Source organism: Folsomia candida, unplaced genomic scaffold (assembly GCF_002217175.1).
Source record: "Folsomia candida strain VU population unplaced genomic scaffold, ASM221717v1 Fcan01_Sc019, whole genome shotgun sequence".
Lineage (NCBI taxonomy): Eukaryota > Metazoa > Arthropoda > Collembola > Entomobryomorpha > Isotomidae > Folsomia > Folsomia candida.
Genome location: NW_019091211.1, coordinates 2,825,938 through 2,851,647, shown reverse-complemented (window position 1 = coordinate 2,851,647; position 25,710 = coordinate 2,825,938). Strand labels below are relative to the sequence as shown.

The window sequence follows — 25,710 nt, the reverse complement described above, 5'->3', positions numbered from 1 at the left end:
CGAATTTTAGCCCGATTTCAAAAATTAAATACAATTTGTGTTCAGAATTACTTCCCTGAAAATATAAAAATTCATTTTCAAAATTTTTTTAAATTTAATATTTTCATGCCATTTCTGAGTTTTTAGAAATGAAAAAAACGATAATTTTTTGAAAATTAAAAAATTTTTGAAAATGAATTTTTATATTTTCAGGGAAGTAATTCTGAACACAAATTGTATTTAATTTTTGAAATCGGGCTGAAATTCATTTTCAAAAATTTTCTAATTTTCAAAAAATTATCGTTTTTTTCATTTCTAAAAACTCAGAAATGGCATGAAAATATTAAATTTAAAAAAATTTTGAAAATGAATTTTTATATTTTCAGGGAAGTAATTCTGAACACAAATTGTATTTAATTTTTGAAATCGGGCTAAAATTCGAAAAGTTACAGCGTTTTTAAAAATCAAGATTTTGGCTGAAATTTTTTTTGAAAATTCCGCCACGGGCGTAAATATGCCCATTCAGGAAAACGAAAAAATACGGGTGGGCTTATTTCTGGGCCTGAACAATTTAAAATTAGTCCGGTTTACATTGGCGATAACCACCTGACACCTCCTCATTGTGAGCATTATGAAAAGTCCTGAAACACGTTTTCTATTATTTGCCAAAGGCTCCATACTTGTCGTGGTTTTGTTAAAATCGGAGTGAGACCGCTGGCGCCATCGTATTGTCAGTTAAGGGTCCTAAGTTCATATTTACCTAAGTTTGTCCCTGGGTTAAGTTAAATTTGTCCCTTATCAAGGAACATTTGAGTTGCCAAAAAGCATCTTTGCTTTATTCACGTTGAATTTTTGCAAAGTTCGCATGTTTTCGGTTTCAAGAAATTAGGTAATAATGTAGATAGTAACTCTTTTCATACACAGAATTCCCCACAATCTCACAAAATAAGTATAATGTGTAGCATTGCATATGTCGAAATTGTAACTAAAAATTGGTAGCCATGAAGTCATCCTCTCCGATTTTTACCCTACAAGTCACAAGTTTTAAATTGCTCAAGCTCAGAAATAAGTCGACCCATACTTTTAGGTTCTCTTGAACCTAATTTCTTTTTTAGCTTAATTTCTGAATGAAGTTTCAGCTAAAATCATGATTTAACATTTAATTAAAATTCGAAAGCCAAATATTAAAATTAAAAATTGTAGATACGTTAGCTCTAAATTCATACAAAAGTGGAAGCCAATGAAATTCATACAAAAATAATTGAACATGAACAACAAATAAGATCTAGCAGTTTAGTGTTAGATGTAAGCAAATTTATTTGCGTGGAATATTTTTTTTGTAAAATCTTCAATACTCAAAAAAGTCCATTATATCTAGTGTAAAGGCAGCGACCTGGCCCGGGCCCTTGCAGGCCCCGGGCCTGGTATTTCGTACCACCATATACCACGGTTGGTACGGTACTGTCAAAAATTAATTTTTACTCTGAATTTGAATCCTTTTGTATCTCAGACTACCGGAGATACAAAATTATATATTAACTTTTATCATCCATAAATGCTTAAACATCATAAAAAACACCTTGGGTACATTAGATTCTATTGGTACATTAGCCTTTGCATGCAAGATTATGGCCAATCGTGAATTTTAACTTATTATGTGAAATGGAGTTATGTAAAAGCTCTCTTATGGTAAGTTGTAGTTACTAGAAAAGGTGAGCGAAATCAAAATTCTTGGTATTATTATCGACGAAAACCTAAGTTTTATTGGACATAGTAAAATGGTAGCAAAAAAATGTTACTCATCTTGATGGACACTTTATCCTCTCAAATATGTTTTAACCATAAAACAAAAATGTATGATTATGCAAGCTTTGGTGCACTCAATTTTCTCTTATGGATGTATTATTTGGTTGGTTGGAAAAGAATGCAAAAATACAGTCAACAAAATTATTCGTGCATGTGCACGATTTGTTACATGTAAATCAAAATATGATACTATTAGTAACGATGTAAACGAATTTGGTTGGATGGTAGCAAAAAATATTGTTAGCTTTGAATTGGCCAAATTTACATACAAAATTATAAATGAATGTGCTCCAACATTTTTTATAAATTACCTAAACCTTGAAGGTCTTAACTTTAATACTAGAAATAATACTTATTGCAAGCCTTTGTCATGTCCAAAAACAACAATTGGAAAGAAATCTTTTCGATATCATGCTATGCAAGCTTGGCTTAATTTACCAGAGAAAGTGCGATCTTCAGCGAAACATGTTAGCTTTGATGTATTTAAACTACAAACAAAACGTATACTTATTGAGAAACAATTATGTGAAAGAATGATTGAAATTTTTGATTTGATTGACGATTATGAATTTGAAAATATACTATTATAAATATTTAAATACTTATTTTATACTTTGTAATGTGAATGTATCCTTGAGGTGTAATGTCCTACATAGTAGGGTGCCTTATTGTATGAATAAATTAAATTAAATTAAATTATGGAATAAATTTTATGCCATAAGGAAATTATGCAAAGGTGTTTTATGCAATTTCACATGGAACCTTCTTGTTCATATCAAAATTTCACTGATCTAGTAATTTATGGATGTTTGTATCCATCGTAGGTACATATGCCTTAAGCTTTCTCACAAGCGATACCTATGTGGAATTATTTTTTGCGGGTCACCTCATTTTTATATATCTCACTTTGCCCATTTTCGATAATTATAGGATTTACCATGTTGAATAAACTCTAGTCATTCTACATATATGTGCATATGCAAGTGAAGTGAACCACAACGATAATTCCACAACACTGTTTTGACAACTCGAATTTTTATTAACTCCTCCTTCCTGAAAATCATCTAGTTGTGGTCACGAGTAACATTTCAACTTTTCTACTATACTTATTTTATTTTTCTAATTTTATGATTTGCTTGAAAACTTCCGCAACATATATCTAAAAGCATTTTTCTGTCTGCCTCTTTACTTCAGTAGCAACATACTAATTAACCTGTCCACACAAAACTGCCAAATAATGAATGGAGTCAGCCTGTCAAAAAATGTTCCGTCCCCCATCCCAATTTTCAGAGAAGGACACGACCTCACGAACCGCTTCAACCAAGCTGAATCCCTCCCTTTCTGCAAAAGTTTCATTTTTCCCATCAATTTTTCCGAGGCTGAATGAGGCAAGCTGAGAATTCGGAATGTGATATGAATCACTACAAAGAGATCTACTCCAACCATGGTAAAACCGACGAGAATTGGCAGCGGTAATTTTGTCGCCGATGTTATCAAGATGTACAGCGCGGACGTTTCCCCGATGATAATCGCCAACATGACGACCGACATGAGAGGTTTCCTCCAAAAGTGGTTCACCATTTTTTCCGCAACTTGCGTTACTCGGTATGACTTTATATTCCGAGACGATTTCAAGCTTTCCCTAGCAAAATAGAAATATTATTCAACTCATTACATACTCGTACCATACATGTTCAAAAAATATTTCTTCATTAAATTAAAAAATTTGATAAAAATATACGTTCATTATTCACTTATGTATTCAAAACTTGAAAATATGTACATATTTGTTCATTACACATCTAGATATTTTTGTCAGTTTTATGTCGAATTCGATTGATTTCTCAATATACCCCATGTCTTTAGCATAGGATGAAAAATGAATATTAATTAGTAAATGGTATTAATTCATTCTTCATGAATATGAAATGAACAAGAATTAATTTAATATTCACTCATTCAAAAATTTTGAGAACAATATTCACACGAACAAGTATATTCAGTAATGAATGAATAATTTATTCATTCTGATTTGAGTAAATGAATGCAAGCGTATAAATCATGGCAGCAAGATCTTTACTTACTTTTCCACCCCGTCAAGCCAAACTCCCATCATTTCTGCCGCATACAGTGACAGATGTAATAGCAAAATGACCATCATGTTGTGCAAGGTCAGCCAAGTGTACGTCTGCCAAATCCCGAGTGGAATCCTCAACCAGAACGGAACTCCTACAATATTCTTAGTCCACACCCCCGCGCACTCGGGCAACGTTAGTGCCGTGACGATGGGAGGGCAGCACGGCATGACCCCGCTGAGGACAAAAACTGCCAACCCTATTGAAATCATTGACATCTTGACTAGTTCTCCAACCCAAAGGATTAGTTTTTTGGTGTAGGATGTAGCATCTAAAAATTACGAAGAAATATATTTGTATTTGTATGGTTGAGGAAGTTCCCAGGAAAATATTAAGCCTGGTATAGGGGACGATTTTTCAAGCGATTTACGACAACTTGCTGAAATCTTGAAACGCGCTTGAACGAAATTTGTAAGAAATACCCCGCATATTTCGCTAAAAATATGTAGATTTAATTTTTCTCAATTTTGCATTAGCAGCCTTAATAACCAAATGGTATTGTATCAAGCTAAAAAGAAATTTGGAGATAGTTCCGCCTGAAAATCCTAGTACTTCTGAACTTGGTATAACTCGAGCTTCGATGTTAAAATTGCTCGCAGGTAAAAACTTCAAATATTTAAGTTTCGGTTAAACATCTGAGTACCAATCGAGCTTAACTTGAGCGAAATTCAAGCAAAAGTCGTTTTCACGTGAAAAGTCCATCCTGAGTACTTATCTTGAACGCTGGGCTTCTTACCATATTTCACCCGACAAAAATTCTCCATCTTGATCGGGGTCCAAAGCAGCATGAGACACTCTTCTTTTCTTAACATAATTATGACTTGACAGATTATCACAGTAACGATAATAATACAAAAGTACCACATCATCACTTGCTTCCAAACCGGAAGAGGGATGATTTTGTGGAAGAAAACGTTTCTCAACATCCAAACTATGAATATGACAGAGTGGAGGGTCAGATTTAGCATCGAGAAGATAAACTGACCCCACTCAAGGGACGTTTTCATGGGGCGAATTACCCCAGATTTTTCAACCAGTATGGGAATAGGGTATAATGCGGTGGACCAGTTGGATAGCGTGGATATTACGGGAATATAAGACGTTGATGCAGGTGGATGTAATAAGTTTTTCAAATAATTTTTAAACCACATTGTCCGAAATTTGATAATTTCAAGGGAATTGCACATTTAAAAACCATGCTTGTAGCTCCTCGTTCCCATACAAAACAGACGTATTTAATCAATACAAATTTTGATTGCACGAATCGATATAAAACCTTATGGAACACCGGATAGTTTTTGCATACTCAGCAAGATACTTATTCCCAAGCGGAGCACAACAAGTTGCTGCGAAGCTTCATATGGAAGCCAAACTAGTTTAAAAATATGGTCTATTTCAATAGATTATTTAGAGGCAAAGATGCACAGAGCTGTAAGCCTTTCATGAAATAGGTAACAAATTTCCGATTGAAAAATTCTATCATGATTTAAGTGTGTACTGATTACGTATTTCTGCGTGGCGTGAATAGGCATATCGCATATTTATATGAAATGGTTGTCAATTAAGGTATCATTTATATCCCGATAAATTACTTGTTTACGTAACTTTGGTGATGTATTTAATTGAAGTACAAGTCATGTTTTTCTTCTGATATTTCGAAATATTTTCAATTCAATCAAAAATCTTGGACAGATTAATTGCAGTGTTTGAATAAGAAATATTTTCTTGGAATATGCACATATGTAACTCCTCAAATCTAAATATGTCCATTGAATTGTTATAGGAATTTCTGCCACGCATTCGATAAGTTACAACCTAACCTAGCATTTCTAGGTTAGGTCGTCCGACAGGTTATATAATTTATTGCTAGGCTAACAATAAGAAACATATATAACCTGTCGGACGATATACCTTTATTATGTCTGACGTTAATTACGCTTCTTACCTTAAAAACTTAAGGGGTAACTATCTATTAATAAAATTGGAAACTTGGACCTGGCTGTTATTTAGACAAGGCTACTCTACTAGGTATTTGGGGTAGGTCACTAAATATGTACGTAGCCTGAACCTGGAATTACATAGGTGTGCACAAATTTTTCATTTATTTGAGATGAAATTGCTCAAATATGTATGAAATGTATATATGTGCACACCCCTGAGAAAGTGAATATCTAACTATGTACCTTTGTATTTTCCATATGTACATATGTCCCCTCAGGTATTGCTAAATATTTCCTAATATCAGGCCGTAATTGTTTTAATGTTTTCCTCCAATTAAACCTTAAGTCTTGCCTATTATATATATACATCTTTACAGCATGCCATTTCATTCCTTCCCAGCCGGAAAAAGACAATACAATTGATCCAGGTAGTTTACGCACTGTAATTAAAATTCATGACTGCGTGAGAATTATTTTATTGCACATGGGATTTGATGCCACTTTGCGAAAATATTATTTTAATTGGTTCAGTTAAATCGAGCAGAAACACTTCAGTTGCAGCATACTTATTTTTTATTAGCAGAAATAAATAACGATTCCTAATTACAATTTCAGGAGTATAACTTTATGAATATGTATATACAAACTAACTAAAAACTTGGTCTCATATCACGACACAGGATTTTCTAAGCATTCATTCCTACAAAGTGATCCAATCTGAAAATAAATTCTTATCCTAAACATTGAAGCGGAAAATAAAAATATAATAATTAGAAATGTGGGGTATGCACGCGTCCATTATTCGCCTCATATTTATGGGGGTCGAGTTCCTCGTCTTGCAAATTATGTACCGTTTACTCCCACTCCGGAAATTTGGCGAGGAATCCGTGCTCGGAAAAGTTGTCATAATCACCGGAGCAGGAACCGGTCTAGGGAAGTACGTCGCGCATGAAATGGTCAAAAGGGGTGCCAAAGTTGTTATGGGTACGTACATAAATATTTATTCATGAGAAATTCTGACTTTGGCTAAACAACATATGGGCAAAATTATTGGCAAATTTTTACCACATGTTTTTAACACTGGAGGTATTTGTTTCAGGTTTGTTTTGAAACATAGTTTTGAAGATAATTATTTAAATAAATTTATAAAACTTCTTTTATATATGATTGTAAAGGCCGCGGCCACATCAATCGAGCATTAATAAATTTACCTACCTACCTAGTTTTGAAAATAAAATTCGCGAACTAAATACAAACCTTGATGATGCGCAAGTTCGCAAATGAATTTGCACCCTAAATTATTTAAGGAACTTGCGAACTCTATTTTTAGCGAACGTTGCCAGCAAAGTCGTTAACGAATACCCCCATTTTATTTTTTTTCAGCTGTACCTGACTTGGCTCAAGGCAACGCTGCAAAACTCGACATTATCCAACAATCTCACTGTGACCCTGACGACCTTGACCTTGTCCACGTTAACCTCTCGGATCTATCATCGGTACGCAGATTTGCTTCTACATTAACAAAAAGATACTCCAAAATCGACATTCTCATCAACAACGCCGGAATTTCGTTAAACTCGAGCCACCTGACGAAGACCGTTGACGGGTTTGAGGAGCACATGGGCGTCAACCACTTGGGCCACTTCCTCCTAACGAATCTACTCTTGCCCCAGTTACGCCGGTCCGAGTCGGCCCGCGTCGTCATGGTGTCATCGACCATGATGATGTATGCAAATTTGAATCTAGACGATTTTATGGGACGTAAGGGAAGAGGGCGTGGAGTTTTGAATGTGATGCCCTACTCCAATTCCAAGATGGCGATGGCGCTTTTTTCAAAAGAGTTGGCGAACCGGGAAAAAGAGAGAATTAAATGCTACGCGTGTTGCCCGGGAATTGTGAAAGGAACCAGAATTTTTGAAAAGTACGCGGGTTCAGTCGTTGAGAAGTTTGTGAACCTGGTTGCAATCAGTATTCCTATGGTGAGTGGATAACCCTAATAGATAACGGACAATGCAGAAATATCGTGCCATTTTGATAGTTATAGTATCAATACAACTCGGTATTATACCAATACTGGATCTGTTCCAGTGTGTCACTCCTTCATGCCTAATTCATTAATTTACATATGTGCTAACTTTTAAACACTCGTATTTACATATCACTTTCGTTATTTTTATTTACAAGGGCGCCAACACAATCCTTTATTGTGCCCTGGGACATAAAACTGCTTCAAAGTCTGGGCAGTTTTTTCGTTTTGAGGAAAGATTTTCATCTGGGGAAGCCCTCTTAAAGGACGATTATGTCAAAGCAGTCTGGAACCTAAGTGCTAGTCTTGTTGAATGTGAAGAAAGCAGTAAGCCGGATCGTGGTAACGTGTAGAATTGGAGATTTTAATTTCTAAGTAGGTTTTCAACCGGTATGTTAAGAAAGATGCAAATATGTACTAGTATATGTCGAATATGAATAAAATATGAGTTTTTTCATGTGTTGACCTAAAGTCCCCAAACTTTAGAGAATGATCACGGTCACAAATAGGTCACGTACACCTATCTATGTATGTAGGTCAAAGCATATTTTGGAATTTGCTGCCCTACTCTAACTCAAAAATGGCGATGGCGCTCTTTTCAAAAGAGTTGGCCAACCGGGAAAAAGGGAGAATTAAATGCTACGCGTGTTGCCCGGGAATTGTGAAAGGGACCAGAATTTTTGAAAAGTATGAGGGTTCAATCATCGAAAAGTTTGTGAACCTGGTAGCCATCAGTATTTCTCTAGTGAGTGGGCAACCTTAATAGATAAGGGACCGTGCATAAATCGCGTGACGAGTTTCTCTAAACTTTTGTGAAACACTTGTTACCAAATCAAGGTCATTATCACATTTTTATTCAAATACAAATGCTCTGTGAGTAATCTGGTATAGTCAGGCAGGTAAATATTTATTTCTCAGCATCAAACTAGCATCCGTTTGGTATTTTAATTTTACTGGTCCTTAAAACTGACTATCTATATTGTACATAAGGATTGGTCACGATAGTATGACACTGCCCCGTCAAAGGCGCGCTAGGCGGGAACACAGCGAAATTAAATTTTGAAAAAATTATTTTTTAATAGACCAAGTTATAAGCTTTCCATCGATATATGTCACCAATTATCCAGTCATGGCTGACACTCGAAAAACTTGGGTTGAAAGGCAAGAGTTGGAAAAAAGAGGAATTGAGTTTCATAAAAATGAAGCAAACAGTGATTCCAAAACTACTTGGCATTTTTTTAAAGAAAAAGGTATTTCTGAATCCAACATCAACTAATACATAAAAAAGTACGAGGAATCCAATGACGTCAAATTCAAATTCCCCACTAGTCGACCTGCAAAGCTATCGGCGACAAAAGTCAAAAATCGGATAAAAAAATTTTTCAAAAATCATTCATCAACGGCAACGGCTGCCACGACAAGGAAGGTCAAGATTTCAAAAAGCTATCTGAGCAAAATCAAAGTCCATAAACTAGGGATTATAGGCAGGGCAAAAAAACCAGCACCAAATTACAAACCAACACAAAAGGAAGGGATTCATGCGTGCTGGAAGAAATTGTTGAAGAAGATTCGGGGAAAAGTGGTCATCATGGGCGATGAGCCCCACGTCACAGCTGACCCTTCAAATCTTCCACGAAGGAATTTTTTACATAGTACCAACCCGTGTGAAGTAAAATATGAAGACAAAGTTCAAAAGAAAGACCAATTCCCCAAAAAATGACGAATTTGGCAACGCATGTCTAGCATTGGTCAATGTTCCGATCCCGTCATTTTGGAGGGTACTGTAATGTATGTACTTTGTGGGGTGACCAGACTACTCATTAATAGAGGCAGCCAGGCCACCGGCGGTAGCACATTAGGGTACTGTAAACCAGGGGGTTTATCTTTAATCATGCATTAAAGGGGGATTGGAATCGTTTATTACCAAAGATCATAAAAACATAAAGTTTTGTTTTGGCCTGACCTCGCAAGGTCCCATGACGCCAAAAAGGTCACTCAGTACCGACATCTGAAAAAAAAATTGAACTTGTGCCAAAAAATTAAAACCCACCAAATTTTCCTCAACTGCGACCAATTGAGAAATTCTGAGCGCTGACCAAGTCCAAATATTCTAAGCTTTCAGAAACGCCAGACACCTTACGAAAATTTAAGAACAGATGGAAGAGAATCAGCTTGAAAGTAGGTGCAGTCTATGGGCGGAATTTGATGCAAAATCTGAAGAATAAAATGCAATCTGTAGCAGATACCGGAATTGAATCATTACAATTTGAACTGTATGGCAATCCAGACCCTTTGGTAGTAAACATATGTAACTTTTTTTGAAATTGTATTATCTGTGTGTTAAGTTATGAGCATTTTATTAGATGAGTGTCATACTATCGTGACCGATCCTTAAAAGCTTTAATACCGCGCTATTACTACACGATAGTTCTTTCACTTTGGTAGAGTCATATCTAATTGTAAGACCCGATTTCGCCAATCCCGTGTTCACTAATTTATGGGGAAAACCTCGCCTTCTGACAAAACGAGACTAATTGCCTAATTTTTACAAATTTTCTAGCAAAACAATTAATTTAAAGTCACATCCCAATCCGAAAACAATCCAGTTTTATCCCCAAAATTCGATATAAAAAGGGAATAAGTTTTGCTATGAAAATCATTCCAGTTTAAATCATTGCTAAAAGACAATCAGCATCTCAACTCCAATATTTTCCTCAAATCGTAATATTTTCACAAAAATCTGGTAAAATGAAGGCTATTCTCCTTGCCCTTGTCTTGATTGTCCCCATCGCCTACGTTGCTGCTGCTGGACCAGTGGACAAAGAACATCCTGCTAACTTTGGAGGATATTTTTCTGCACATCCGAGAGTAAGTTTAAAGTTTTACGCTATATTTTTTGCTAAGGGGGAATTTTGCACCAATTAAATTAATTAACATTGCAGATATTTGATCACAATTTATTAATTATATTCATTAGATGCAACGATTTGCGGGTCATGAGGCTGCTATTTCACGTAACGCAAAGGACTTTCCTCAACCTGACCCTTGTGTAGGGCAACAGTTGTGTTGATGGCGTTGTAATTCCTGGTTATGGTTATACGTGGTACGGTAGCAAACGAGTTGGACAATTTGTGGTAACATTTTCTAAACATTAGACTTTCAGAATTCCAAATTTTAAAATCATTCATCATGAGTACTGTTTTTTCATGTACAATTATTTACGGATATATCGGTCAATTAATAAAATTTCAAAATATGCAAACGTATTTACACACCGAAAATTCTTGGTTTCCATAATTTGATTGACTTATCTTTTGTTTGTTACATACACAAACGGTCAACTAAATATAATTCAAATACGTATGTACATATGTACAAATAAATTATGCGGGTAATGTGGCTAAAAATTTCATACATACACCAACTTGTCGGTTTTGCAGTTAAATTTTTCATTCAAATATTTTTATATTTTTAGCTATCTACATGTGTAATTGGTCCAGACATTGGACAATAATTATTATTTGTTACATACATATCTACTAGTTTATCTTGTCAAGCAAATCAGGTAAGTTAAAAATTCTACGAGCCAATGGAAACCTTTCGAATATGGTTGAGATGTACAAGCATTTTCACAATTTCAAAATTATTGTTAGAACTTGGCCATCAAAAATGAATGCATGAATTGCCGATACTTCTCGAAACATTCGGTGCACATTTTCTCATCGAAATAAAACATCTTGCTTGTTTATGAAATTCGCAACAAATTCATACATACACTTAAAATCTGGGATCGTCAGGCAGGTATCGATTTCTCAGTATTAAAGTTGCTATCGATTATCGTTATCCCTTTGGGATTAAAATTTTTCCGGTATGAAAAACTTTGACTGATATGGTAAAACTTTAGATACTGTCGAGCTTGTATTCCTACAGCGTATTACTTATCAATACCGCTTCACAGTGCACCATTATACCATGATGTGCTTCACAGTATAGCTATACTGGCCTATGCCAGGAGCTGCTGCAGAAGGACAAAGGAAAGGGGGTTAACGACTTCCTCGTTAATTCCTCTACCAAAAGATATTGCAGAAAATCTGCCGTGGTTGCAATGTAAACAACTACCCATATTTTAATCTTAGGAAAACTATCATTGAACAATTATACTTTAGCTTTTACGCTGCATGGGATTTGATCAAAATTCATTGAATGCTTAACGGAATAAATTTTTTTACAGGCATAACAAAAATACGGATATATTTTAGAACGATAGAAATGAAATATTTCAATGAAATTAATTTATGCGGCTAGAAGATGATTACAATGCGAAAAATTCTTATTGGTATGAAATTGGTCAAAACATTGAGCAGCATAGAGTAGAATTTTACATGTCCTTTCTTTGCCGTACATACTTTACACTTTCGACTTCGATGACTTCCATTAATTTTTATTTTGACAGGTTACATGATTTTTTTGTGAATAAACCCCACTCTTAAATATGTATCAGTGGATTTATTCATTTTTTAAATACATATTTACATCACGTACAAACTTCACACTAAAACATAATCAACAACGACATCGTATTCTCTGCCCAAGCTGATACAATAGTTTTCATCAAGTTATTCCTGACCAGGCCAAATTGTCCAATCCGAATTCCCAACGGCCTCAGCGATCTCACAATCCTTTTTTCCCACCTCATCCCCCCCAATTTCCTTCTTATCTTACATAAATATTCATTCCCCCCTTCGCACACTCCCGCCACCTCGGGTAGCAACATAACCAGGAAAAAAGTGGCGATCAGCGTTGAAATCGGCACTATTAAATATACCACAAACTCGACCCGACCCAGCATCCGAATTGACCCAAAAAGCCCAAAAATAAGGAACGAAACCCCAAAAAATGTAAGTGGGGGTACCGCAAAATTGCAGATATTCATATTTAAAAAATCAAGCCAGATTGATAGTTGGCGAAAAAGTTTTATCTCTCGAATTTGCAAAATTTTTCTTCGCCAGGTTAATTTTCTTCCTTTGAAGAAGTGTACACTACGCAGCGAATTTATCGCCTCGTTTGCTGAACATGTCACAATGAGGCCGAAGATAAAGAAAAAATTGACCGCATGAAGTAACTGATTTATGAAAATGATCGTAAATATGGCACGAATCCTGAAAAATATTAGGGACACGAGGAATGCAGGCGACCAGGTCATGATCAAGAAAAGTGGGTCGACTTGTAGCAGGACCACGGACAGGGAAAGAAGCGGAAGTGGGAACTTGCTCAGAGAAAGTAGAAAATTCATGGTGGTTTTGTAAAGGTAATAGTTCGGCGTGATAAAAGCTTCCCTGCGAAGATTGTCGTGAATTTCTGAAACGAAAAAAATACCCGATTTTAGACGGATTTTATGTAAATATGTAATGTAATGTGTTGAATGTTATGGGCAAGATGAACGTGTAAGGGAGCGTTCATAAAATACGTAACTTAGCGAAAAAGGCGCCATTGCGTTACAAGCCAACTTGCGCCATATGTTAAAAAGGGGTATAAAAAAATCGCCGATTTGGAGTTACGTGTTTTATGAACGTTCCCTAATGTAATTGAACTTTAAATGAAAGCATGCAATTTACCAAGCGCAAATTGTAAGAGATTTTTCACAGGATTCAGAATTTTCGGGAAGATGATAGGTTTCACCAATAAAAAAAACTGTACAGATATGAAAGCTAGCGGAATGATGGTCAAATTTAGGAGGAAATAGATTCGAAATATTTCCAAATTCCCATTCGGAACTCCACTTTTCCATACAAATATTAAACGCAGAAGACAATAGATTATATGTAGAAAAAGTGATACAAATGATAAGTGTCGAAATATGGTTTGTTTCTTGGATAGCTTGATCAAACAGATATTTTTTTGACGAACTGAAATTACGAATGGAAATGAAAGTCTATTCTGAAATTGAGACAGCAAAGTTTCTAAAATTTCCCACATTTTAATTTTGTTGAAATGTATGTATAATTTTTATGCGATAAGTTTGTAAAAAGGCCTTGGTAGGTATGCGTACCTATGTACACAATTGTGCTGTTTTTTTTCGTTTCACAAGTTCCTGTAAAGTTAATGGTATAAAAGTAATAATAAATTCATTTCGTATCGATTTTAATTTTATTTGTCGATATAAATCGATAAGAATTATTTAATATGAAACGTATCAACCTATAATAAATGAGGAAATCGATTTACTCCACTTGTTCATATTAAGCCAAGACTTTATCAAACCGATATTCGCAGTTGCCTTACTAATCCTAATTTAGGATTCCTAATAATTCAGGAATTATAAAACGGATAATTCGATTAAGACGCTATTACCAGGGGTGACTATGTAATGAACAACTAAATTGTCAGGGTAACAAATTTGTTACCCTTACCAAGGCATCTTTGCATGTTTACGGACTTGCCATAATTATAGCTACAAAAATGGTTGCCAAATTTTAACTATTCCATACTTCTACACATACCTGTTTAAAAAATTTTTCTTCGCTCAAAATTCATTCGATTTAAAAATTGACAAAAATCATTCATTCATTACATATTCAAAATTCGAAAGTAAATATTTGTGCATTACCCATTATTAATTTTTTACTTGTTTTATCTTAAATTCGCCTTGTTAATACTGCTGAACTTTAACTTCCATCATCCCGCGCTCGTATCCTTCCCATGCTATTAGTATGGTAGGGAGACGAACGCGGGAGTCAAATTTTGATGGAAGTTAAAGTTCAGGTATATTAAGTAGGATTTCCAAATTTATCCCATGCATTAAAGCAACAGAGATTAAAATTTAAGGGGGCTACTTTAGTTTACACAATTATGAATGTCGCTAAGAATTGCTGACCTTATTTGCGTAGCATTCCCTTAACCGAACCTTCATTAATCCGCTAATGTAAGCAATGTCTTTTTAACAATATAATCGTCCAAACATATTTACTTACTAAATAAAGTCTCTAATTTCTGAATGATTCCGGCTTTTCCTATCCTTTAAATTGTTCGGTAATTCTATTTATACCTACTTGAGATAGGTATGTAACGTACACGCTATCAAAGTATGGAATTGGCGCTACTAAATATTTATGTATGTACAAGACAAGCAGTGAATCTATGAACTGTATAGTTAATAAATAATAATGCTTCGTGAAATTTACTTGGCATGTGTCAACCTAAAGTTTTCTTATTTAAATAAACCCAAAATAGGTATTTGTACATAGCCCTGAAGGAAATTATTATACATTTATATAGCTTAAGAGATCAAGATTATACCAGTTTTTATATGGAACTGCGAAATAAAGTGTGTTTCGGAGTATCTGTATTTGAGTAGCCAAATACGTGTATTTCTACACGTGGATAAATATGTACTTACATATTTATTAACTTATGTACCCTTCACATTTACTTAGTTGACATGGTCGTGACACTATCGAATTATTCAATCAAACCTGAAAAGCTTTTAATTGAAAATCTCCCGAATAATTTAGCGCGATAAAAGAGCGAAAACATGGCAGGAAATGTGTGGCGTCATAAGTTAAAGATGTTAAAATTAACATAAAGCACATAAACTGTGCAAACAGTACAATAATTCAATTTCAATGTTAAGAGTGAAATGTTGTTATGTTATGATCTTACGTTTTATCATTTAATTCACATTTGGTCAAACTCTCGTTAACTTTTATCCTATGAAGTCCTTCCACGATAAATATTTATTAGTAATTTAGTAAACCTTATATATTAGAAACAAAAAAATTAAACGTATTTCAGGCTAAATTCCGACTGATTATTTTGCATCTTAAGTAGAAATTTTACACACAGGGTATTCATTACTTGTTCGTATCCTTAGTATTTTTCGTATCGTGAAATAAGTTACGACTTTTACGAGATTATATACGTAAGATTTTGTCGACAAGAATCGCATTACGATTTTTACGAAGCCTGGTCCCTTGCTCATTCTTCCAAAAGTATTCTATAATACTAAAGATACGAATATAGTTGCAATTTCCAAAGTTTACCAAGTTTACCTTACTTAAATTTAAGAAAATTTTCTCCCCCAATCTTTTAAAAATTGAAAATCGAGCAATGCTGAGCATCCCGTGCTCTTCCGTTCTCTCGTCCCTTCTCCGGTGTGGGTGTGCCCTTCACCTGTTTCCATATCGGTATGACCCATATGAGAAAAGGGTCCACCCACCCAGTCAAAATTCACGACATGTCTTCAATTTCCATCGTTTCGTCATAAATGGGATGACGCTCTTTGCAATGGTCAGGTTTTTCTTGGCAAGTCGAACTACAACGGAGCTGCCACTTTTACTAAAAATCCTAAATATCGCCTGGATCGGAGTGTACAGCTTGACTGCAATTGGATTTTACCAAATTGCAAATAATGGGGAGGATATTGGAACTTTTGTAAATTCTTTGTTGCAATATGTGGACGAGGTGCAGGCAGCCCCGAAAGGTACGTATATTTTTTATTATGTAACTTAACTAATTAAGAAAACTTATGCTAAGAAACAAAGTACATTTCTTTAATATGTACTTTACATTGTAATAAAAAATAAATTGTGGTTTAAAAATCACAAAAAGTATTAAGTATAAATCAAAAAACCTTAATGTAAAAATAATGAATACACTGTTGGAAATCTTGTACTGCACACGAAGGTACTGATTTCTCAGAATTAAAGTTGCTACTGCTTGGGACTAGAGTTATACCGGACCGTAAAAATTTGCTATCGATATGGAAACTTTAATACCAAGCTATTTGAAGCTATTACTACAAAGTATTAATTTTCAGTACCAGTTTGGTAGGGTCAGATATGAATAATGCTTGGTATTATTTTAATACTCGATTTCTAAGAGTGTACCTTATTTCATGTAGAATTGCTGGAAAAACGTAAATTAAATGTATTCCGAAACTACTTTATATTTCAGTCGAAAAACGTGCCAAACGCCCCGGAGAAATCGAACAGGAGAAAAAATTGGCAAAATATTTGACCATTGGATTTGTCCTGTTTGCAATAAATCCTGCCATTCATGTCATGTTGGTGGAGGAGTCGCCATGTGCGCCCCACTTTACGAGCTCACTCATCCTTCCCTGCACCGGATATCCGGGCGGGTCAGAGTTCAAGCTAGTGGATAAACTTCCCTTCATTGTGCTCGAGTACTATTTGACGAGTCTCATCTTCACGACACTGTCCTTCAATTGGGCCATCATTCTGTTGGGACTGAGCTGGATTCTGGTCGAGCTGCAGAAAATGGGGTGAGTGAAAGTTGGAGAAAGCGTTAAAAGTAATGTGTAAAAAAAATCGCACAATGTAAAATTTGTGATGGGTTGACTACCCGATTTTCTAAAAATGAGTGAAACCCTGATTTCGAATTAACCGAAAACTGATTTTAAACTTTATCAAAAACCGCATTGGCAAAAAAACGTTTCCTCACATTCTAACTTTTTATGGGTATTTTAAATTTCCTTAGACTTTGCATATAAAAAAATTGTTCCACATATTTCGTACACCACCAATCCAATTTTTGTACATGAAGTCGTTAAAATATAATCGAAAACTTGCGGGCCCTTCATAAATTATGTGACATAAGAGGGGAGGGGGAGGGGACATAAGGCTCTCATGATATCGTGCATATTCAAAGCTTGCTTATTCAAGGGAGAGGAGGGGTCAAGAAAATTTCGTACATAATTTATGAACGACTCCTTATGCCTAATTTTTATCGCAGATCAAGCCTGAAACGCAGTAACCCCTTCACCATAAGCAAAACAACATTTCCCATCGTGCCCTACCGCACCCTCGAGTACTTGATGACCCTGCTAAACTCTGCCTTCCGCCCGTACCTCGCTACCTTACCCGCCCTCCTCGTCGCCGTCGTGGCGATCCTGCTCTTCGGCGTGATACGCATCTGGCACTACGCGCCTGGCTCTAATCTCATGTTGTAAGTCTTGGCTATAATAAAAATTTCACATTTTACTATGACATTTAATTAATTAAACTGTATTTACTAGTCCCCTGTGCGGGGCACGCTGCTTTTACGAGTCCTCACCCCGCTCGCCATATCGGGTCGGGTCGTCACGGAAAATAAAAGCGTGCTGGCCTCCATGCGAAGACGAATGGAATTCGTCCCTCCGGCGAAAAAACGGGAGAAAAAGTTGGAGAAAGTTATGCTCCGATCGTGCAATCGGCTGAGGTGTGAGGCCGGCTCGCTGTACACGTTCGAAACCTCGATCGTCGCGACATGTTTGGATAACGGGATGCAACTCACGCTCAATATGTTGGTCACGTTTATGTAAATATGGGGGTGGAAAAAGTTGTCGGGCTCGATAAGTCATTAAGTGAAATGTACGGTAAATGTGTAGTGTGGAGCTATTTATAATTGCACTATTGGGGAAATGAGGTTGGATTTGGGTTTATTTTAATAATAAGTAATTTGCATATGTGCATACAATACTGTTCATCCAATATTAATAGTCGCAATTTCTTGGAAAATTTTCTGAGCTAGGTTATTTGGTTGCTAATTGAAAAATAAATAATCTGCCGGGAAACCTTTCAGATTGTTTTGCGACTATTAATATTGGATTTACAGTAATCATAAATTTAATTTAGTGAATTAAATTCAGAAGTGAACTAAACTTATCAGTATTATATCACCATACCTGCCAAGTTTTTGTCGTAAATATGTAAATTTTCATTAAATAAATAAATATGCATCAATATTTGCAAACACAACGTACTTATAACCAGATCATTTGAATGAAATTATCCATCATCTTCCCATAATGCGATTTTTTATACCTTAAGATTTCATGCGTTTTACACAAATTCGCCTTAATTCATGCATCTTTTTCAACTATGCATTTCAAACCGAAAAATTTTACTTGGAACGCTATCAAACATTGACTTTCAAAGAAGTATTGCATAATTTAATAAAAATAGAAATGCGAATGACATGAAACACATGCATGAGTTAGCTACATTATGAAAACATTAACTTTTCAAAAATGAAAAAAAACATGCATACAAACATTTACATGCATATTTTCCTTTGTTCGTGCGATTCCGGGCAAGCGGCAACGTCTCAACTCATCTGTTTTTATTTTGTCATCTGCTCTAAAATACATAAATAAATAAATAAAATGGATAATCATCAAAATCTCGTTAATTGCTGCATCTGCGGTGTTTCAGATAAGCCAATTGTCTCCCTAAAAGTTGAATATTCTCACCAGATGTGTGAATTGTTGGGAAAGAATGACATTTTTCTGCAAGAAAATTCAGCCCAACAAATAAACAAACCAAGTTGGAATAATTGTTATCACTGTTTAGACTTAATTTCTAAACTAAAACTTTTACTATCCAAACAAGCCCAAATTCTAGATCAGATTAAGGAAAAGATTGCGAAAGGTGAGAGGATTATATTATACAGTTTTAATTAATTACTATATTAATTTGTAATTCTAATTACAAACTAATTTTTGCCCGTTATAAATAAATACACAAATTAATTCTAAATGTATGAGCTGCAGTACTAAACAAGATTTTGTCGTTGAGAGAACGTTAAATTATTTTATAATAACAAACTTAAGGTATCAAAGGGAATGAGATGATCCTGAAAAGATTAACATTTTGTACAGGTTTGTGCAAAATTTAAAGTTTTTGACTTGCAAATATGTACAGGTCTAAAAAACATGTTTCTAATTTTATTTAGAAGCCAAGAAGAACATCACTCTCCTCAAAACACCTGAAATCAAGGAGGAGGAGGAAGAAGAAGAATACAAATCCGAGACTGAATTCGAACCATCTCAATTCTTCTGCAAAATTGAAGTGGATCCTGACCCAGAAGACTTGAAACATGAGGAGGACGAGGTTGACCCTGCATCTCCCACTCCTACCGAAGAGGAGAAAAGTAATAATTTACAAATTATAAATTATAAATAACGCATGTTTTTTTTGCTAAAAAATTACAACCTGTAATTATGTATGTAGTTGCAGATCTCTATACCATCACGCCGTTCGAAATCCGCCGACCAAAATCTCCCCCTGGTCCGCAAACCTGCCCCACGTGTAACAAAGTATTCCACGGACGTCAGTCGAAATCCCGCCTTCGCGTCCATATCGCCCACGTGCATGGAAAAGTCAAAAACTTCTCGTGTCCTTACTGCCGAAATAATAAAGCCTTCGCCACCAAACAACTCTGGCTTCGTCACCTCCTCCAAAAGCACGAAATCCTGACCACCGATAAACCCTTATCATGCACCTTCTGCCCAAAAAAGTTCGCAATTTCACAACTGTACGAACGCCACGTGGAAAATCACACCAAATTTGATGAAATTTCTCCATTTTTCTGCCCCATTTGCGACACACGATTCAAACAAGAAGAACAATTAAAGCGTCACACGGTAAAATCATGTCAAACCTTTGAACGGGTCAAGGACAAAAATAAGTATCCCTGTTCTCTTTGCAACATCAATTTTTTTAAACCCGTCAAACTCGCGATCCATGAAAGGCTTCAACATGCCGACCGGTTGACCTGGATTTGTCCCACGTGCGGCTCCCCGCATTTGGCTGAATCTCATCTCGCGACACATTCCCTACTCCACGAAGACAATGCGGGTATTCATGATTCCTTCATATCGTAAAATGAGTTACGACGGTTCGGAGATTTCGTAAACGGAGTAAGATTTTGTCATTCAAAATCACGTTTGTGATTTTTACCAAACCCTTGTTTTTTCGTAAACTATTTTACGATACTCTTAACTAGTATATGTATCTTGTTCCATAACTCTTAATTAGGAAAATGGTTAAAAACGTGATGGAAAATCCTTGCCCTGTTGGACATCTGACCAGAGTTAATGACAAGTGCGATGAATAATTAATTCCATGTTGTTATTTATTATGTTAATTTCCAAAATTATTAACATCCGGTTACTTGTCGTAAAATCGCAAATCGTATATTTTCCAGGCTCATTTTGAAGCTGATTTTGAATTCAAATCCATCACGCTTAATCATTTTCCGATTAATGAGGATACCAAGAAATAATGAATCCCCTCAATTATTTACGCTAGATTCGTATTCCTGCCTCGTCTGCAAGCGGGCCTCCTTTACGACGAAGGACGACCTAAGCCTGCACCTCTCGTCGTGCCACACCGGCGAAGAAACCGTCCCCTGTGGGGTCCCAGGCTGTCTTGCCCTCTTCTCCAGCCTGGCCGATAAGTTCCACCATCTGGGCTCCGTGCACAATGAGGCCGCCTTTTCGTGTAGCTCGTGCGACGAAAAGTTTCTCACTTTATCCGCAAAGGTCGCCCATGAAGGCTGCGCCCATCGGGATGCGGGCGTCGAATCATTTCCCTGCGAGTGGGAGGCGTGTGGCGACGTTTATTCGTCGAGGGAGCTATTACGCAAGCATGTCGTTCGCGTGCATAAGCCGAGTGGGCCGAAAATTTGTGAAATTTGTGGGAAAGAATTGACTACGTTGGGGTCTTACCGGGATCACATGAAGATTCATAGTGGGGTTAAAGACTTAATTTGTGAGGTTTGTGGGAGGGGGTTTTCCTGCGTGAAAATCTTACGGGATCACAGGGTCACGCACACGGGAGAGAGACCCTTCAAGTGTAAGCTGTGTGAGAAGGCGTATACGCAGAGACACGTGCTGAAGAGTCATGTGAGAAAGGTGCATGGTGGGGGTGGAAGTTAGTATTTACATGCAATTCTCGCAAAAAGTTTGCCAAGGTCGCAAAATTTTTGGCGTGAGGGGATTCGCAGGATTTGATTTTATAGATTTTACGAAGTTCTAAAAATATTCCTGTTTGGATGTAATTTTTATGGATCTCCGTAATTTGAGAATTAGTAATTTGTAATTAGCTTCTCGTGGAGGGGATGAGTTTGTGAAATAGCTTTGCGAAAATTCTATTGCTCTTCAAAAGTTAGATATGCGAAATCTGTCAAACCTTTTTAAAAACATTTTTGTTATGTTTAATTATGCGATAATTTATGAGATGTACTTAATATTATTTTATTACGTATGTAAATGTGGTGGCCCATGTCATACAGAAGTAGTAGTAGTATGTAGTAAGTTGATTATTTTTCAATGAGATAAATATTACTAAAGCTACTGTATGTGTGACCTGTTTGATATCGAATTTCCGTAAATAAATTATTCACAATTATGTATCCCTAAGTAGTTGGTTTTCTTACAAAAAAATTAAATCATGTAGTTATTTAAGGGTGAAAAATACGTACAAAAAAGTTAATATTTGTAAGTACATAAATTTTCTTTCTCTGCTTGAAGCGTTATTACTTATTCGTACTTATTCCAATTAATGCAAGTATGTATATTTATGTATCTATGTATATGTTTGCTTGATTTGACCTGACAATGCTTGAACTTCCAAGGCTAATATTGGTTTTGTAATTACCTAATTAGATCCCCCCTTCGTACACAATATTTCTGCCAATTTACAAAATTGCACAGACCGAAAAGCTAATCTAACATCGATATGATCTACTTATTTGACCTGAGTAATTTTTCGTCCTCGCTCATTTTCCGCCCTCATAAAATCACTATCCGCCTGGTGGACCTTGATCCTCCTGATCATCTGCACTTTTCCCGTCGTCTCCTTCAAAGCAGATACGGAGCGATTCGACGCCGAGATTTTCGAATCCATGGGTCACGCCACCTTTCGTACGATTAATCTACTTTGGACCCTGCTCGGAAATGGGTGTCCGTTACTGACAAGAATCGATACACTCTTCCAACGAGCTAGTTTTCTCAAATTTTGGCATTCTTTTAAAGAAATGTTGAACCAATTTGATCTCGCGCTGGATGAGAAGGATCTCTCCGTAGAAAAATTTAGGGCATCCTTAAGGAGAAAGTTGATTATCTATTTGGCCATCAATTTTGTCGCGGTGATTCTAGGGTTTTATGGAGGTCTCGTGTTTACCTGGAATTACGAAGGAGAAAGTCACGTTTTTGTAATGGGGCTGCTGCAAGATGCATTTTCCGCGGTGATTGCTACCTCGCAAATATTTTGCTTTACTCTAATGATATTTTTCCTTCTGGTGTATAACCATTGTTTGGCGGGAATTTTGAATAAGTTGGAAATGGTGCAAGATAGTAGGGATATGGTTTTAAAATTGGTAAAGCTGTATAAACTAGTGGATGACCAGGTTCACCTGTTTAACGCGACTTTTAATCAGAAAATGATCCTGGAAGTTTTGTACAATTTTATATCAATCTTATTCTATGGATATTTTCTAATTTTATTTTCAAGCATGAATGACCCACTTTTGATCTTGCTGATTTTTTTAATAGTCTATTTTTGACGGCGTGGTTTGTCTGGTTGGGGAAAGAGTGTACGGAAATAAGTGAGAAAAGTGGGGAGATTGGGAGATTGATGGGGTACAGGTTTTGTGGCGTGGAAAATGGCACGGGAGGAAATGGAATCGTGAAGGTCATGAGGGTGGACGAGCCACGAAATAGTGTTGATAACAGTCTAAATAATTTAAAGGTAAAGGGTTGTTTAACGTATTGAGGGTATTCATGATTCCGTCTTGTCCTTAGTATTCTACGTATCGTAAACCGATTCCATGTCAAATTGACCCCGTCAGATTTCCCCGCGACAGATTTCCCCGGTCATATTGACCCCGCGACAGATTGACCCAACGTCATATTGACCCCGCGACTAATTGACCCCACGCCATGTTGACCCCGCGACAGATTGACCCCATGTCATATTGACCCCGCGACAGATTGACCCCATGTCATATTGACCCCGCGACAGATTGACCCCACGTGATGTTGATTCCGCGACAGATTGACCCCCGGCAACTATTAGTTAATACACACATAAATAGGTATGTCCCATGGACATTGTCCACTAGCGTACCAGACGCAATTAATTAACATTTACGCCATCTCATAAAGTGTTAATTTAATGGATGAGATGAATCGACATGTTCAATCATAATTTTGTTGACAAATTGTTATATTTTTAGCCCGAGTAAGGGCTTATGGAACCGTCATGTCCGTCCGATAGAGCCAAAACGGCTGAACCGATTGACTTCAAATTTTTACCATATGCATATTGGACAAAGTTAGGAAACGAGTTCGAAGATGGGCGAAATCAGTCCAGTGGTTGACCGGTGGGGGTCATCGGAGTGGGTGGGGTATGATGCACCAAAATTTCAAAATTATCGTAGAGAGCTAAAATTTAGTACAGAGGTTGCTAATGGCTTATAATGCACAAAAACTCATTCAAGTTGGAAAAATTGTTATCTTCAGGGACCCTATGGGGTGACGCATACAGATTTTTCAAAAATCATCATATCAAACTGAAATTTGGTAGAGATGTTGAAAATTTTTATCTGGAGCGACCCTATGGGGTGACCCATACCGATTTTTAGAAATTGCTTTAAAAAGATGAAATCTGGCAAGGTAATACTTAATGGCTTCTCATTATAGAATATAAAGTTAAAAGTGAGCAAGGTGTAACCAGAGTGACCCTGGAGGCTGACCCATACCGTTTTTAAAAGTTGTTATTTCCATCTGAAATTTGGTATGGGGATAAAAACCACTTCTGGATAGCACACACAGCTTTGAAAGTTCAAGATGTTAAGGGATTTGATGCCAAATAATAGAAAATCTAACAAATATGACTCGGGCTATAGGTCTGCACTGTAGATGTTTTAGCTTAAAATGAGGATAAAAATACATTATGAAATTTGCATATCAACAATTAAAATATTACATGATGTTTGTATACTTTTGAGTGGAATACATATTTGACTTAAATTTGAATAGAAAGTAAAATTAACTATTTGTGTGTAAATACATTAAGTAGTACCTGTATCTATGGCCTGGGGTCAATCTTTCGCGGGGTCAATATGGCGTGGGGTCAATATGACATGGGGTCAATATGTCGCGGGGTCAATATGGCGTGGGGTCAATCTGTCGCGGGGTCAATATGACCGGGGAAATCTGTCGCGGGGAAATCTGACGGGGTCAATTTGACGCCCTACCTCGTAAACCACGACGGTTACGAGATTTTGCAGGAGTCGCAAGATTTTGTCGTAAAAAGTCACGGACTAATTGTATTAATTGTAAATTTACGATTTTTTAAGAAGCTTGACCCTTTGATTTTCATCGTTAACTATTTTACCACACTAATCACATTTACGAAGACAATTGTGAATACTCTCATTATTTTCTTGTACAATTTATGTATTGCAATGCTCGGTAGTTTTTAATTGAACAAATAAGTCGTTTTTATTCTAAAATATTTTGAAACCTTTATAAATAGACACAAATGATGCACTTTTGATACAAAGCTGTCCTCTGACTATTCGAAACTCAATGTTTGATTTAAATCTACGCCTCATGCTGTCGGTAAGATTGTGAGATCCTTATAGTTTTATATATTGTGTTGATTCTTTATACGCTTAAGAATCACGTGACCTATTTATTTAGATTGTCGGAGCCGTTTCAACATACCTCGTGATTATTGTGCAATTTCAATCCGTTGACCGTTCGTAATTGTGTCAATTGTGAAATATAATAGTCTTGGTCAAATTAATATAATTGATTGTGAGCAATTACTATATGTATGACATACATATAGTAATTAGCCTGATTATGTATTTATGTACATACAATGTATCAGGCTAATTGCTTGGTCTTCTTATTGATTAAATAAACAGCAATAAGCGAAGGTATGAGATGTAGCTTGAATTGAAATTTTATTTTCTAAAAGTGAAACTTTCACCCAGCTATAAAATATAATTAATTACAAATCATGTTATTACC

At 36.1% G+C, this 25,710-nt stretch overlaps 2 protein-coding genes across 4 annotated transcripts; both read left to right on the top strand.

The window, feature by feature from the left end:
• The first annotated feature begins 6,698 nt into the window (after positions 1-6,698).
• Positions 6,699-8,287, top strand: LOC110857496 (retinol dehydrogenase 12). The gene is made up of 3 exons (XM_022106084.2): positions 6,699-6,844; positions 7,244-7,839; positions 8,045-8,287. Exons 1-3 carry the CDS (start codon positions 6,706-6,708, stop codon positions 8,237-8,239), a joined length of 930 nt encoding a protein of 309 aa, XP_021961776.2. The 5' UTR covers positions 6,699-6,705; the 3' UTR covers positions 8,240-8,287.
• Positions 8,288-18,980: 10,693 nt separating this feature from the next.
• Positions 18,981-22,086, top strand: LOC110857618 (oocyte zinc finger protein XlCOF6). Of its 3 annotated transcripts, none has more exons than XM_035858170.1 (5): positions 18,981-19,312; positions 19,495-19,542; positions 19,620-19,814; positions 19,895-20,521; positions 20,975-22,086. In XM_035858170.1, the coding sequence occupies exons 1-5, from the start codon at positions 19,048-19,050 to the stop codon at positions 21,601-21,603; spliced, it is 1,764 nt and encodes a 587-aa protein (XP_035714063.1). In that variant the 5' UTR covers positions 18,981-19,047; the 3' UTR covers positions 21,604-22,086. The 3 variants fall into 3 exon arrangements, with proteins under 3 accessions (XP_035714063.1, XP_021961909.1, XP_035714064.1); XM_022106217.2 differs by having other exon boundaries at positions 19,617-19,814; XM_035858171.1 differs by lacking the exon at positions 19,495-19,542 and having other exon boundaries at positions 19,617-19,814.
• Positions 22,087-25,710: the final 3,624 nt, after the last annotated feature.